This window comes from Martes martes (genome assembly GCF_963455335.1).
Source record: "Martes martes genome assembly, chromosome: 4".
Taxonomy (NCBI): Eukaryota; Metazoa; Chordata; class Mammalia; order Carnivora; family Mustelidae; genus Martes; species Martes martes.
In genome coordinates this window covers 96,462,393-96,477,640 of record NC_137891.1, presented here as the reverse complement: position 1 = coordinate 96,477,640, position 15,248 = coordinate 96,462,393, and the positions used below count along the sequence as shown (strand labels likewise).

Sequence of the window (15,248 nt, the reverse complement as noted above, 5' to 3'; positions counted from 1 at the left end):
AGCCAAGGTAGGGACCAGGAAGAGACAGACAGGAAGCTACCACACACATAGGAGCCTGTGGCCTTTATTCGTGCCCCCACCCCCACCCCCGACCCAAGTAGAGCCAGAGACCCAGGGCTCAGGGTTGCACCCTCCAAGTCCCCTACCCCAGACACTCCTGTGAGCCAGAAGTGTATAAAGTGCTGGTGTGTGATGACCCTCTGGGGAAGGCCAAAGGGATCCAGAGCCCCACCCCTGGACCAAGGCAGCAGGAGGAGGGACTCTGCTCTGAAGGGCAGGGAGTTGCCCTAGGTACCCAGAGTGTGTGGAGGGAGAGCCACCTACCACCACCACCTTGGGGGCCAGTGGGGCTGGGGAACTCAGATGCAGTCCTGGGCGGGAGGGAACTGAAAAGGGAGCCTTTCCCAAGGAGCCCTAAGGGGGTGGGGCCAGGAAATGGACAGGTTCTGTCCCCTGTGGAAGGAAGGGGGGAAGAGGGGAGGCCTCGGTGGTCTCAGAGAATGGGACAACCCCTCCGGCGCTTATTCTTGCGAACCTGGAGGCCGGCCCGAGTGGCCATCTCGAATACCTCCCTCACCCCCTCCTTGGTCTTGGCCGAGCATTCGAGGTAGCCAAAGGCACTGATCCGGTTGGCCATGTCCCGGCCCTCCTCAGATCGCACAGGTTCCTGAGAAGACAGGAGGCTAGATGTCAAAGGAAGCTGGTGGCCAAGTGTACCTCTCCCCATCTGACCTGTAAGGTGTAGTGACTAGAACAAATACCTCCTCCAGCCCTCAACCAACAAACCACCCAAGCCCCAGCCTCCCTGGACAGGTTCTGGGCGAGGACTCAAGACATTTACATTAAAAACGGCCTCTCTTGGCCCCATTACCCCATGGTACACCTTCCTCTGGCCCAAATAGTATCTGCTGCCTCCTAACCAACCTTCCCCACCACAGTTCTCACACCCCATGCTCTCCTGAAAGAATTTCTCTAACACAGGTGGGACCAGGTTTAGGACTTGGCCATAATCATCCTTCTCGGAAAGTCCATATTCCTCATCCTGGCAGCTTCTTTAATAAGCCCTAGTCCTCTGGCCGGAGGGCCGCTTCCCAGGTAAGCCAGCGCCCTTGCTCCCCGGGCCTTCTGGCCATTTCCAGTGCCCACCTTCCCCCCTCCATGTCTGCTCACACCTCCCAGGTATACACTGATGGCCCGACCTGCATACCCCAAGCAAAACACCTATTGTAAGAAGCTGCCTTTGAGGGTGGGTACTCCTCTTAATAGTCCTGACCCAACAGGAAGGGACAATAGGTGACATTAAAATGCCAAGTGACCTTGGACGAGTCACCATTTTGACCATTTCATCAGACACCTGGACGAGACAAAGGGCCCTTCCGGTTCTTCCTCATGAGGGAGGTCAGCTGCAGTGTAGGCCTCACGAGGGTCATCAGCCCCTCCAGGGGCTCCCGGCCTGGCCGCCTCACCCACCTGCTTCATCTTGGCCAGCTCTCTCCTGGTATGTTCGTCTTGCCTTAGGTCCTTCTTATTCCCCACTAGGATGATGGGCACGTTGGGGCAGAAGTGCTTCACCTCCGGGGTCCACTTCTCAGGAATGTTTTCTGCACAGACATGTCCCAGCAGGTGTCGGTGCCTCCACTTAGGCTAGAAACTCTCCCCCACCCCACCCCTTGGGGCCCCCTTCTCTCCCCAGAGCAGTTGTTAGAGGCTCTAGGGCACAACAGTCCCTTGCGCAGCTCAGAGCGCCCCCCTGCCCCACAGTACCCCCTCTGAGCCCTCCCAAGGACCAGACCACCCCCACCCCCACCCCAGCGCAGGTGGCTAACAGCACCCTGTCTTGGAAGGTGGCTGAAATGAGCCAAGATGAGCTACCTCGGGGTGGCTGATTCCAAGAGCTCCCCAGTGCCCTTCCTCCATCGCCCTCACCCCCACCTCACCCAGGCTGTCGGGGCTGTCGATGGAGAAGCACATAAGGATGACATCAGTGTCCGGGTAGGAGAGAGGCCTCAGCCGATCGTAGTCCTCCTGCCCCGCTGTGTCCCACAGCGCCAGCTCCACCTGCCACAGGGGGCCAGTGAGTAGCTGCCTTCAGGTCCCAGTTCCACCTCCTCCCCCGCCACCCAGAGGTCCTCTGAAACCATGGGTCCTTTAGGTCACTCAACAGCTATCTCTTGAGCACTTGGTGTGTGCCAGGGACAATGCGAGTCACCGTCCCATAGTATAAATTTGGTGAGTTTCTAGAAATCCTGAGACATGGGAGCTTGATCTGTATGTAGCTTATGAGCTACTGTTGTGAGCACCACGATTTGATTTTAAGTCACAAAGCCCTTTGAAGGAAGCCTTACCACTCCCCATTTTGCAGTCAGAGGGGCTTAAACTCAGAGGCAAAAGGACTGGGCCCAGATTACAGAGTCAGGGTGTAGAGACCCAGGAAGTGTGGCTAGGTTTCCTAAAACTACAATTTCGCCTCCTAACTTGCACTGGTTCCAGCAGGGAGAGTGGAGCAGGGGGTGGGTGGGCAGTGAGGAAGGCTATCCAAGGTCCACAGTAACGGGGTGGGGCTCCCAGGGGGAGACAAGAAGGGTTCTTGGCCTTCACCTGCTTGCCGTCCACCTCTATGTCTGCGATGTAGTTCTCGAAGACCGTGGGGACGTAGACTTCGGGGAACTGATCCTTGCTGAAGACGATGAGGAGGCAGGTCTTCCCACAGGCCCCATCCCCCACTATCACCAGCTTCTTTCGGATCGCAGCCATGGCTGGGGCTGACAGGAAAAAGGCAGGGTAGATTTGGGGAAAAGCCACTAAAACCAAGAACATTTCTTTGGGGACTCCTCAAGACCTGGAAACTGAGGCCTCCAGCAAAGGGAGGGAAAGGGGCCTGCTCAGGTGTGTTCTTGCCAAGAACCAATCGTTCAGACAACTGACCTTGAAATCGTAATCTCTGGGGCAGGGGCAGGAGCAGGTCTCCCTGGACAGGTCAGAATATGAAGGTGGGAGAATCACCCACCTGGGAGCCAACTGTGGGGTTCTGGACACTTAGGGGGGTGCTTGGGGATTAGGGACATGCCCGAAAGAGGCAGCTTGAATCTGGTATATATACCAGGCCTTCAAGTCAGACTTCATGCGTTAGCATGATTTTGATACTTTTTTAAAGTTTCGTAATCACTAAGGTCCAATCAAGAACACATCGTCCCTCACTCAGGACAAGTCATGCCTGCCTTGCCACAAGCGAGGAGTCCCTCTCCCACAGGCTGGCAGAAGCAACGACCAGGTGACAGGTGGGTAAGGGAAAGCGTCCTGAGAATTTGGACAAAGATCATCTCCCTCAGTCCCCGGAAGCCTGCAAAGGTGGATGGCGCGCTTCCTTCCCATTCTGACACACCAGGAAAGTGAGGCTCAGGAAAGTTACAATGTGTGTTCCGAGTCATGGCAGGGATGGCATTCAGGGCACACAGGGCTGTGTGACTCTGGAGTCTGTTGCCTTTTCTACCTATTACCCCAGCGATGGGAAAAAGAGAAGGCAGGGAAACCCAGACAGAGGGCCGCGGCAGCCAACCGGCTTCCCTGGCCCACCCCAGCCCAGTCCCCAAAGCCAGCCCCGAGTCACACAAAGGAGGCTCAGTCCTGACAGTGCCCACAGCCCACATTCGGGCAGTCTGCCCTCCTCCCCCCTTCCTCCTGGGCCTGGCAGCAACACTGGGTCACTCAGCCCCGGGCAGGGGACAATGACCACACTGTAGGGAGCCACACATCCACCACAGCAGAGTGACCGAGAATAATCCACTAGGGAATCACCTCCACCCATCCTCTGGAACAGCCCCTTCCCCCACTCTCCATCCAGCTCACCCCCAGGCCCTGCCCACCACCCCTCCCTGTGACTCAGGGCAAAGAGTCAGCTTCCTGAGGTTTCCGTATGCCCCCCAACACACCCAAGCAAGTATCTGCACAGTTCATCACACCTACCCGGCCTCCCAGCCCCTGAGCTGAGCCTCACTTCCTCCCTCCCTGGGGAGAGCAACTGCCCTCCAGGCCGTCTGAGGTTCCCAGGCCTCCAGCCTGGGAGGAAGAGAGGGCGGGCTGCAGAGCCTAGATGGCCATGGAGGCTGTTGGGGAGGAGGAGGGGGCTAGAACTGGAGCCAGAGCTGGGAGGAGCTCCCAAAAAAGAGCTGAACAAGGGCCAGTCACCTCACCAACCAGGCAGGGAGCAGTTAAGAGAGAAGGGGATGGTAACCTGATCTCAGCCCCAAACCTGGCTTTTTCTCTCAGTCCCACATCCTGTCAAACTGGGCTGAACTCCTGTACTCCCCACAGACCACCACCACCCCACAGCCCTGGCTTGGGCTGCCTTTTAGGAAAGCGAATACTCCAAGCCCAAAGCTGGTTCTCTCCAAACGGTGGGATCCTGGGTGGCCTCCCTCCTCTCCAACACACACACACACACACACACACACACACACACACACAAACATGCACACAGAAGCACAAAACTGGGATGAGAGGAAGTAGATATGAGTCAGAGAGAATTTATAGGAGTTGAGAGGATATGGCCACACTCTCCCCACCACAAAAGGGGCTCCCTTCGCGGTACCTCAAGAGAGAGGCAAGAGAAGGCATTCACCATGCCAGTAGATCCTTCCAAAAATGGAAACCACCTTCAGAAAGGGGGTTCTCCCTGGAAATTCTGCCCAGGGGATCAACTCCCCCCACCCACTCCCGCTAGTTTCATTGGTCCAGCAGTGCAAAAACAGGCTGGAGCAGCCCCACCTGGGACGTGACCACCATGGTGACAGTCACCACCACGGTGACAGTCACCACCATGGCGAGTACAGCTGCTTAGGTGTGAGCACGCCACTGGCCTCCTACAGCAGGTTAGCCTCAGTGGCACCAGACGGTGGGAGGCACAGGACAGAATTCAGAGGCAAGGGCATGCATTAAGTGACCTGGAGCCCCCAGCTCAATGAGAAGACTTTCCCTTCAGGCTCTCATTGGACAAGAAGATCAGCTGGCCTAGGCCCAGGCCAGGCCACTAGGCCCAAGGCCAACATGGCAAGGAAAACAGCTCCCTGTGAGAGGCAGCGCCAGAAGAACTGCCCCACTGACCCTAAGAGGGTCAGCAGCGGCCCTTTCCCGACCCCACCCCGACCTAACACAGAGGCTGGAATGGAGCCCGAAGCTCCTGGGTGCTGCCTACAGACAAGACATCCCACCGTCTCCTCAATCATTCTCTAGATTTCCAGATGACCCAGAGCTGGGCTGTCCCCTGTAGGCCAGCCCTGAGGGCCACAGAAAGAATCCGATACCACCTCAACTTTAAAACTAGAAGAGAGCGCAGGACTCAGCCTCAGACCTTCCCAGCACAAAGCCCCAGGATAATCTCCGTCCAGGTTTGTGGGGGTGCAGGAAGGGAGGGGTTTGGAAGGGAGGAGATTCTTGCATACATAAAAACGAGCGAGATCCTTCCCAACCTCCCCTACATCCCGCCCCAGGCGCACTCCGAGAACCGTCTAGGGAGGTGTCCAGACCTTTGGGAGCTGTGGCAGGCCCCAGTCGGTCACACCACGCCCCTATTCCCGCCATTCCGCCGGCCCGGCCTGGGGGAATTCCCACCTCCAGCCGGATTCGAGCCCAGACCCACACCCCGGCCCAGGTCCACAACGGGCCGACCCGCCTGCGAGTCGGAGCGCCTGCACTGGGGCTCCCTCGCGGAGACCCAAGTTGCCTCCTGGCTTCTCGCCCGGCGGGACAGATTCCGGGAAGCCGGGCGGGGAAGGGCAGGGACACAGGCTCGGACACAGGAGGCCAGAGGCCCCGCCGGGCAGTTCCCGTAGTGGGGTGCGGGAGAGCCCTCGCCGCGGCCCAGGGAGGGGCCAGCCCGGCCGACTCCCGCACAGTCCGGACGCCGCGCGTCCCAGGGGAAGGAGGGCGGCCCGCGCTCTGGCCGAAGCCCCCTCCCCTCCCAGCGGCCCGAGCTCCGGCCAAGCGGAGGAAGGCGAAAAGTGCTCTCCCGGGAACTCGTTCCCGGGACGCCCCGCCACCCCAGCCCCCGACCCCGGGTACCTTCCGCTCCGCTGCCTCCAGCTGCGCGGCCAGTGCCGGAGGCTGAGACTGACCCGGGGGGCCCTGCCCCGCCCTCCTTCAGCGCCGCGGCGGGGAGGGGCGGGCCCGCCAGGGGGAGGGACCGGCCGGGGGCGGGGGGTCGGCCCTTGGCTCCGCCTGCCCACCGCCCAGCCTGGGGCCACCGCGGCTTGCCCAGGCTACTAGCTGGGGTCGAGGGTGGGATCGCCGTGCGGTCGGGGAGTGGGCGACGGGCGGGACCCCTCGAAGACCCAGCCTCTACCCCGCCTTCCAGCCCCCAGGGGCGGACCGGCGTCGGGAAAGTTGTGAGGCGCTCGGGGTGGGGTTGGGAAAGGGCCGCTGCTGCCCTCCCGTGGCCAGCCAGCCACGCGCGCCTACACCTCCCGGGACCTCGCGGGAGGGGGCTGCGGAAGACGTCCCCCGCCCCCGCTCGTAAAATCCTGCCGTGGAAGTACTGCCCAACATCGCGCCCCAGCCCTGAGGATTTTCAGATCCTTTGAGACCCAGGCCACCTTTCCACTTGACAATTCCCTTCCCCCTGCCTGGAATTTCCTTGAGTCCAATTACTGCGTACCCCCCAAAGGGCATTCCTGGAGGTCTTTCCTGATCCCCAGCTGGGAAGTCGGCTTCTACCCCCAGTGCGTTATTTCGGTGCCGCTAGGGACACTTGGCCCAGTCTGATGTGTCGCATTGGGTTATTTACCTACTCGAGTGTCTCTTTTCCTCCTGAGGTGGATGACGACGGAGGATGAGAAGTCTGCTTTACTTCATGAGTTTGTGACCTGTTTGCTACATAGCTCAGCCCTTTGAGAGCTCATGGGGGATCTTTGGGTTAAGTGTACCCATCTCCTTTTGCCTGCAAGGAAACTAAGGCTGAAAGAAGTTAAGTGGCTTGCCGAAACTTTTGCGGTGTATATGGAACAGAGTTCAGATACTCAGGCCTGCCTGGCTTCAGGGTTGGTGCTCTCTCCCTGCTGTCCTTTATGCTCCTCCTGTCCCTCCCCACTGCCTGGCACGCTCTGTGGCACCTAAGTTTTTCAAGAAATATTGTCTGAATGAATGAATGTCAGGAGTCAGGTAGATTTTAAAGCTCTGAAGTGCAACCCACACATGTGATAAATGAGTAAGCTGAGGTCCAGGGAACTTTGGCCCCCAGGCCTCTTCATCCACTCCATAAATACACACTGAGTGTGAACTGAGAGCTACATGCTCAGTTCCAACTGATTTTGGTCATCTAAGAACTTACAGTCTAAATTCGAAACACACAACTTAAAGATAGCAAGTTATTGAACCCTTATTGCATGTACCTGACTCTACATTCAGATTTAAGTCCTTAAGACAACTCTGTGAGGAAGCACTGTTACTCCCATTTTGCTGTGAAGCAAACTGAGGCTCAGAGAGGTTGCAGAGGACCCGGTGAACAGGACTCTAGGGCCTCCACCCTTCACTTCTCCTCCATGTAGACAGCTGTATTTACAGGAGGCAGTGGCTGTCCTGGGGGCACGCATGGACTGTGGGATACCCATCTCTGAAGGACAAGTGAAGTCTTCCAGATAAGGTGATGAGTAGATATTAAATGGGCTGGAGCCCCAACAGGCCCCAAGAGTTATGGAACCCCCAGAAGGCTGGTGACAGGGCGGAAAGACAGGGCTGGAGGAGGACACAGTGGACAGATGGTGAACGTCCTTGGATGCCACACTCAAGAGTTGGGTGTTGATTTTGGCCTAGGGGCACTAGGGAGCCACTGAAATGTTCTCTCAAGAACCAACTCAGATTCACACGGCAGCAAGATCACATTCGGGAATACAGGGATATGACCTGGAGACATGGTTAGGAGCCTAATGTGGTAATAACAGTAGGAGTGGGGCTAGGTGGACAAATAGGAAATATATTGTGTGATATAATCAATGGCACGCACTGATTGATTCACTTGCTGGCTAAAAGCCAGAAGCCAAAGGTGACCAGTGCCAAGATTTTTAACTTGGGCTGAAGAGCTGGTGCCCACAGACATGATGAACCAGGAGAGGGCACATGTTTGTAAGGCAATGGTGGATTCCGTTTGAAGTACGTGGAGTTGGAATGCCTGTGGGATGTCTAGATGTTCAGGAGACAGCTAGGACACGCGGGCTTAAAGCTCAGGAACAGTCTGGGGGAAATACTGACTTGGAAACCACCACCAGGTGGGTGAAGCCATGGAAGTGGATGAGGGCACGTGGAGTGGGACAAGCAGAGGGTGAAGATGGAAACTGGGAGGGCTACATTTTTAGGACGGCTGTGCTGTTCTTTCCACCACCTGAAAGAGCCTTTTCGTTTCTCATCAAAGTAAATAAAGACACACATTTTTATCCACCGGGTTTATTTGCCACTAGCTATTAATTCTGGATCTAACTGACACCCCTTCTTCAGTTACGTTACCACCAAAGAAGGTGAGGGAGACAAGTTCAGAGTCTGGGTTGGCAGAGGGTAAGCACGGAGGGGCTAGGATGGTGGTGGAAGGGGTGGGGCTGAGCCCCTCAGGAGTAACTGCCTGGCCCCCCCAGGGGGATGACGAAGACCGAGATGTCATCCCCGGAACCCAGCTTGTTGTTGGGGAGACGCCAGCCACGTTCCCGGGGGGTGCCCCGGGCCCCCAGGACCAGAGCTTGGGCCAGAGCTGTGTACCTGCCAGGAGCACACGTGCACACTCATGTTCCAACATGTTTACGGGAAGATCGATACACAGGCCCTCAGGTGGGTCCCAAGCATTGCTTCCCTTTGCCCCTACCTTCCCCACTGTCATCCCCCCACCTCCACACAAGCCCTACCTGCTGGGGTCATTGGGCTCATAGGCTGACAGCACCCTGTCCACAGTGGCAGCTACCTCACAGTCACTGGTGACATCCCACAGTCCATCTGTTCCCAGGACTAGCACGTCATCTGGGCAGTGCTCATACTGTGTCAGGTCATACACTCGCACCTGGTGGGGAGAAGAGAGTGGAGAAGCAGCTGTGGGACAAAGGGACCCTGGAAGAAAACCAGCTTGGGCCCCCGGAGGGGGAGAGGTCTAGTTGAGGAAGCCCCCATACGGCTCACCTCTGGGAAGCAGGAGAGGAAGGGCTTGATGGGCAGAGTGGAGCTGCAGACCTTGAGGTTGTGGTCTCCCAAGCCCCGGGTCACCCCGATGGTGGCCATCACACGAGCCTAAAGGGAATGAGCGTGGGTGCTGCCCTGGCCCTCTCTCAGCCTCTGAAGCTCTGGGCCCTCCCACCCCTGCCCTCGGGTAGAACCTCCACCTCCCTAGACAAGTTGTGGTGGGTCCTCCTGCCCTCTCCCACCTCTACCATGTTTACCTTTTTGCCCTCCCCACAGACCAGAGGAAACCTGAGATCCTCCAGCTCGATCTTTTTGTAGGCCCTGGGGAGGGGGGGAGTAGAGGAGGCATCACCCAGGCATCAAAACCCCTCTCCCAGAGGAGCCACGCCCCTCACACAAACCCCTAAGAAGGACATCCCCTCAATCCCCCCCACCGGCCCCGCCTCCAGCTTCCACCTTGCTGCTGGTGAGGGACTGGTTTTGTTGCCATGGGAACGGGCCCCAGCTCGGAGGAAAGTGTTACCAGCCGGTCATGTTCTGGTCCCGGTACAGCATCCTCTGGCCCAGCTCCTTCGGCTGAATTCTGCGGGGGAACTCAAGGTGGGTGAATTCACCACCTAGCAGCTCTGGTTTCAGGAAGCCCTGGGGTTGGGAGCAGCCGGACAGAGCAGAGGCCCGGGGAGGCATTAGGCTTAGCGCACACCCTGGCACGTAGATGATGTTAATTACAGCAGGGCCTTAAGTGGGCTTTCTTTGCCAGGTGCCATGCACTGTTCTAATACAAATAAGGTGTATGAACTCACCTAACCTCATGACAACCCTTAAGGCAGGAGCTACTGACACAAGTTAAGGGAACCATCTGCAGGTCCAACAATTAGCAAAGGACTCGAACCCGGGTTCAATCCCAGGCGGTCCAGCTCCAGAGTCAGTCCTTTAAAGCACTAAACCATCCTGCTTTTCAGGGGCCTTTGCTACTTCCTTTCCCCACCTCTGACTCCACTTCCTTCCTCAGCGGGGGCCACAGTGGGGGCCCTGGAGTAGCCCACGTTCCTTCCTGCCACATACACCACCAGCTCAGCCCTCTTCTGCAGAGTAGAGGGGCTTTCCAGCGGTGGAGGGGAGGGGCGGGGAGCATAGGCTATAGAGAGCCACGAGAGTCAACAAAGAATGGGAGCAGGGAGGTTAGTTCCTACTTACAAGCAGCTGAAGACGCTGGCGCTCAGTCTCCGGGGTGAACTCCCGGGACATTGGAATGATTTCACCATTCCGGACAATGATGGCTCTGCCCAGAGAAAGAAAAGGCTCTCCTCAGCCCCCTTGTGGAGAATTCCAGAAAGACCAGGCCTTCCCCACAATGACCCTAGGGGTTCCTCAGCCAGACCCCCATCTTTCCTCCCCTCGCGGCTATTTCAGGCCATCCCTTATGGCTGTGACTGCTCCTGACACCATCCTTCCCTCTGGTTTTTGATTTTTAACACCCACCGCCTCATTCTCTTCTATTCCCCCCATCCCAGAGTGTGTGACCCCCTACAGGCATTCTCAAACCCTGCTCCCCATACCTGCTGTCACCTGCATTGGCCACATACACCTTGCCTAGCAAGTAGACCACAACCAGGGCACAGCAGCCCCCCTCCACTTGGTGGCCACGCCGCTCCCGCGCCATCTGCTCATCCTGCCATAAGGAAGGGTCAGAGGGGGTGAATGAAGGAGAGTTTCCAGGCACACAACCACTGCCCCCAACTGCAGAAATAAACTGGTCCAGCCAAGCCACCCTGGAGGAGAGGAGGGCAGACCTAGGTGTAACCCCCTTTTTCCTCCCCTCTGAACCAAGCTCTGCTCAGGCCCTCCAAGGTGTTGTGGGTACTCAGGATCCCTCATGCCACTTGATTTCTGTACATAGTGGACCAGAGTATCTGCCTAGCAGGCTCCTGCTTGGGGGGGGGGGCACCCACTCACCATGAACTGGAAGGCATTCTCAATGGCCCCCACTACCAGGCTCTCATGGGACACTTCCTTCTGTGAAGACCAGCAGGACTGAGGACCAACCAAGTGAGAAGAATCAGAGGAACCTGGGGCTCCTGGGGTAGACGGGAGGCAGAGGGGAGGTGGCGAGGGGTCCTGGAGTATCTCTACCAGGTCCTTTAGCTGCTCCCGGATATGGCGATGCAGGAGCCTGGCAGCCATTTCAGCAGCTCCCCCACCTGCATGCCCATCAAACAGGCCCCAGTAGTAGAAACAGAGTCCCTGGTGGAGGAAAAGTTGGAGGTGAATAAGGGATTGTGTGTGTGTGTGTGTGTGTGTGTGTGTGTGTGAGAGAGAGATGCAAGGAGAAGAGCAAGACTCTGGGCAACCATGTAAACATCAGAGAAGAGCTCAGAGTTTGGTATGAAAAGTAAATTAGATTTATTCACTCATTTACCAAGGACCTATTATGTGTCAGAAAGTAAAGCATCAAAAAAGCCAAACTCAGAGGATAAAAGACACAAAATAAACACTGGCAATGAATTAAATCATCCATAAAGACGGGAGCACTTACATTCTAAGTGGTAAACTGAATATTTACACTGACATTCTAACTGGTCAATGCCAGTTCTGTGCCAGAGGTAGAAAGCTAGTGAGTTAGGAGTTAGTTAGGTCTGAGATTTAAAACAGGATGCCTAGAACCCCCGGGGAGAGGTGTTACCATATCTCTGGAGTCAAGGGAAGGTGGTGGGGGCTTACCTGGCCTTGGCTAGGCTCCCTAGGTGCCCCTGAAACACTCCTCCGTCCTTCCACATACACCACCTCACAGCAAGCCTGGTCCTCATTGTGCCGGCTTTTGCCAGCGTTGATGACCCTGCCAGGCCAGAGTGACCACATCAGGTTGGACACCAGACCAGGTCCTGGAATAACCCCCACCTTAGACACACATACACCCTCTCTAGCCTGCTGGCCAAACTGAGAAAGGTCACAGCCGCCTGGAATCCAGGCCAGAAAGAGGAGGAGAAGGGAGGCAGGGCAAGGCACAAGGAGTACTGTCTGGGTGTCGGGCCCCACCACCTCATAGGAAGGCCAGCAGCAGCACGTTCCTGCCTCTGTTCCCCCATCCCTGGCAAAAGGGGCACCCCATGGGCTGCTGGGGAAGGGGCTGGACAGGGGCAGCAGGGGTCTTACTGCCCTGCTTGCCAACCCCCTACATCCCACCCTGAAGCCTAATCAACTTTTCTAGTGCTTTGTCCACAGCACCCCACCCTCATGGGCACACCCACCTTTATCTTAAAATCATCCAGTGAAAGTTTCTGCGGCTTTGGCAGTGAGGAAGTGCTCCAGCCCAGATAGGGAAAGAGGAATTGAAATAGGGTAGGGATAGAAGCCCACCTGGACTGCGCAGGAGTCACAGAACCACCAACTCTTCCCAAACAGAAAGCTAAAGGAGCTAATGGTGGGGCCACGGGTCTACCAGCCACCAGCCTCGGCGGCCTCAGCGCCCCCATTTCCCTCAGTGCTCTGCTTTTCCACTACAGACATTAAAAATACACCCGGCCGGGAGTCAGCCGGCTGCTCCCCACTAAGACCGGGGGTCCGCTTCCTTGCCAGCCCCGAGCCATTGCCCTCCCTCCGAGAGGCATTCAAAGGGGACCCTCCTGCTTCCTCAGGCGGCCCCCGCCCCCGCCCCTGAGGAAGCCTGAGGCCGCCTGGTGTCGCGGGCTATTTCTGGGTGTGGAGGGGGAGGGGAACGGTAAGAGGGACAGAGAACTGGGGCGCTGGGGTCGGGAAGCCCAGGAGCGAGTCTTTCCAAACGCCATCTCCTCTATTAAAAGCGCACACCCCCCCCTTGAAACCCCGCCTCCCTTAGCCATTAAACCACCGGGCCCCGACTGAGAACTGGCCAACTCATCCTCCATGGGGCCCTCCACCCTGCGGGCTCTGGAAGGGAAGAAGGTCCTGAGGCGGCGCCGGTGAGGGTAGTCAACGAGCTGGAAGGTCCTGAGCAAGACTGCACCGACTTGAGAAAGGGCTGGAGGGGAGGGGGGTGCGGCCCGAAGCCCAAAGGAAAGCAAAGGTCCTGGGAGAAGGGAGCTCCCCGCGCCGAGCACGGCGAGGGGCACGCATCCCAGCGTCGGGGATGCCCAGCTGGGGAAGGGGCTGGGGGATGGAGGGGGTCCCATCCCGCCTAGGGTGTTCCCGGGGGCGCTCACTCGGCGTAGCCCGTGCTCCAGGGCAGGCGACGGCCCGTGTCCGGGGGGCTTTGCACAGCCCGGCCAGCGTGGTCATCGGCGCGTCGCAGCCCCCCCGGGCTCAGCTGCAGGAAGGTCGGTCGGGAGAAACTCGCTCGAGCCTCTACTGTCTTCGCCGGCGCGGCGCTCCCGCTCCCAGCCGTCGCCGGAGGGCTCCTGGGCGCTTCTGGAGGAGCTACGGTCTGCGGGGACGGCGCGTTGGGCAGGTCTGGGGACTTGGGGCGCGGAGGCGGGGCGCCCCCGGAGCTCACCAGGTGCGCCACGGCCGAGCGCACCCGGTTTAGCATGCTGCCTCCCTGCCCCGCCCTCGGCCGTGGCCCCGCCCCCAGACGGGCCCCTCCCCCTAGGACGCGCGGTGGGCGGTGCTCGCTCCTGCGGGCTTTCCCCCGCCATTGGCTCTGGGCGGGCAGGGTGCGTCCCGGCAAAACTTCCTCCTGCTCTGGGCCGCCCCTGGCACCGCCCCATCAGCTCGCCGCTCCTTCCCGCTGTGCTCGGGCTTCCCTCCGCTTCGGCTCCTTTGCTGCAGTAGGGTCTGCAGTCGTGGGAAGGGGACGGAGGGAAGCACACCCTATTTCAGCCGTGCTCTAGATGAGACATCAGCTAGAACTTCCCCACTGTGACGGGGGGAGGGTCTCCTCGCCCTCGGTTCGTAGCAGCCAGCCTGCCCGGAGGGTGATGGAGCTGGTGACCTCAGAGCGAAACCAGCAGCTTCCGCCACCGCTGGGTGTGAAGCACCTGGTGTGACAACACCTCTGGCTGGGGCTGCTGGAGTGAGAGCGAGGGCGAGGAGCTGGTGCTGGAGGTGCTAACGACGCAGACTGGAGCCGACCACCCTGAATTAGGGAGCCGGGGCTAGGTTCTTGGGCTGCTGACGGCGCTGTTCCGCATTGACGACCACCTCTAGAGCTGGGAGAGCGGTTGCCGCTCTGACTCCGCTTTGCTTCTCAGGACCCAATTTCCGCCCACATTTAGGCCTCCCCTGACCACAGCAGGGCTAGTTAATAAGGATAACAATAACTGCTCCGACTTACTGTATAGTAGTCCCGCTACAAAGCACTTTCCACATATTAGACCATTTATACCAAACAGCAGCCCTTCGAGGTGGGTGTTATGTTCTTTTTACCGATGACGCGTCCGTCGTTTACAGGACTTGTCTCAAGAGGTCACACAGCCAATGACTCACACCCGTGCCAGTCCCCAAACGCCCAAACTCCGTTCTGTCTGATGAACCAAGATGATTTGTGTGGATCGTGGAGGAAGGACTAAGGAGCAGGTGAATGGCAAAGAGTGAGGGTTCCCCCTCTTCCACCACCCCCCCCCCCGGCAGAGGCTGAGCCTGCAGGCTGAACAAGATCTGTAGGCACCGCCAGGGGGAGACAGAGGCCAGGCTAAGCGCTTGCTTGCAAGGGACAGGTAATACTAATTTAGATGCCCAAGGAGCCCTGTTCCTAAGCCTGCTATCAGGTAATTGATCAGTACATTTCTAGAGACACCTCTTGCCCCGTGCACTGTCCAAATGGGGACAAGGCCCTGTGGCCCTAATGTAAGTCAGGGTAGCTCTCAGGAATCACTAGCACCGAGTTCACGGTTGGGACCCCATCACTGGGCTCTGTGGGCAGAATGCTCCCTGAACATAGCCCTCTTTTTTCCTGAGCTTGTCTGGCTGGACAAGCAGAGCAAGTTCAATGCCAGGACCGCTCAGACTATTGGTGCCTCCGAGTGACTGCAGGTTGACCTGGAGTCCTAGGAGTGGCTTTCCTCCCAGCTTCCAAATAAAAATCTCATAACGGTCATTTAGGTATTTATTTATTTACTTACTTATTTATTTGAGACAGATCATGAGCTGGGGTGGGAGTGGGGGGCGGGAGATGCAGAGGGAGAAGG

General features: G+C 57.9%; 2 protein-coding genes across 4 annotated transcripts; both read right to left on the bottom strand.

The window, feature by feature from the left end:
- Positions 1-38: 38 nt before the first annotated feature.
- Positions 39-6,322, bottom strand: RHOC (ras homolog family member C). Its single transcript, XM_080802791.1, has 5 exons — positions 6,058-6,322; positions 2,599-2,762; positions 1,938-2,058; positions 1,471-1,601; positions 39-667 (listed from the first exon to the last, which is right to left on the bottom strand). Exons 2-5 carry the CDS (start codon positions 2,752-2,754, stop codon positions 494-496), a joined length of 582 nt encoding a protein of 193 aa, XP_080658917.1. The 5' UTR covers positions 2,755-2,762; positions 6,058-6,322; the 3' UTR covers positions 39-493.
- Positions 6,323-8,418: 2,096 nt separating this feature from the next.
- Positions 8,419-13,679, bottom strand: PPM1J (protein phosphatase, Mg2+/Mn2+ dependent 1J). 3 transcript variants are annotated; one of them, XM_080801290.1, is made up of 11 exons: positions 13,326-13,676; positions 11,869-11,983; positions 11,281-11,391; positions 11,104-11,181; positions 10,707-10,819; positions 10,345-10,429; positions 9,671-9,789; positions 9,405-9,468; positions 9,148-9,255; positions 8,880-9,031; positions 8,420-8,736 (listed from the first exon to the last, which is right to left on the bottom strand). In XM_080801290.1, exons 1-11 carry the CDS (start codon positions 13,649-13,651, stop codon positions 8,589-8,591), a joined length of 1,419 nt encoding a protein of 472 aa, XP_080657416.1. In that variant the 5' UTR covers positions 13,652-13,676; the 3' UTR covers positions 8,420-8,588. The 3 variants fall into 3 exon arrangements, with proteins under 3 accessions (XP_080657415.1, XP_080657417.1, XP_080657416.1); XM_080801289.1 differs by having other exon boundaries at positions 8,419-8,736; positions 11,104-11,391; positions 13,326-13,679; XM_080801291.1 differs by having other exon boundaries at positions 8,419-8,736; positions 8,936-9,031; positions 11,104-11,391; positions 13,326-13,679.
- Between the last annotated feature and the right edge of the window lie 1,569 nt (positions 13,680-15,248).

What these genes read in the sequence shown, in the direction of transcription:
- RHOC (XM_080802791.1), bottom strand. Translation starts at nt 2,754, where the DNA reads ATGGCTGCGATCCGAAAGAAGCTGGTGATAGTGGGGGATGGGGCCTGT. An exon ending in TAGAGGTGGACGGCAAGCAG is followed by an intron (nt 2,059 to 2,598) that starts GTGAAGGCCAAG and finishes CCCCTGTGGCAG; the next exon opens with GTGGAGCTGGCGCTGTGGGA. An exon ending in CGACAGCCCCGACAGCCTGG is followed by an intron (nt 1,602 to 1,937) that starts GTGAGGTGGGGG and finishes ATGTCTGTGCAG; the next exon opens with AAAACATTCCTGAGAAGTGG.
- PPM1J (XM_080801289.1), bottom strand. Translation starts at nt 13,651, where the DNA reads ATGCTAAACCGGGTGCGCTCGGCCGTGGCGCACCTGGTGAGCTCCGGG. An exon ending in GCCAATGCAGGTGACAGCAG is followed by an intron (nt 10,430 to 10,706) that starts GTATGGGGAGCA and finishes TTCTCTGGGCAG; the next exon opens with AGCCATCATTGTCCGGAATG. An exon ending in GAGCCCAATGACCCCAGCAG is followed by an intron (nt 8,737 to 8,879) that starts GTAGGGCTTGTG and finishes TGCTCCTGGCAG; the next exon opens with GTACACAGCTCTGGCCCAAG.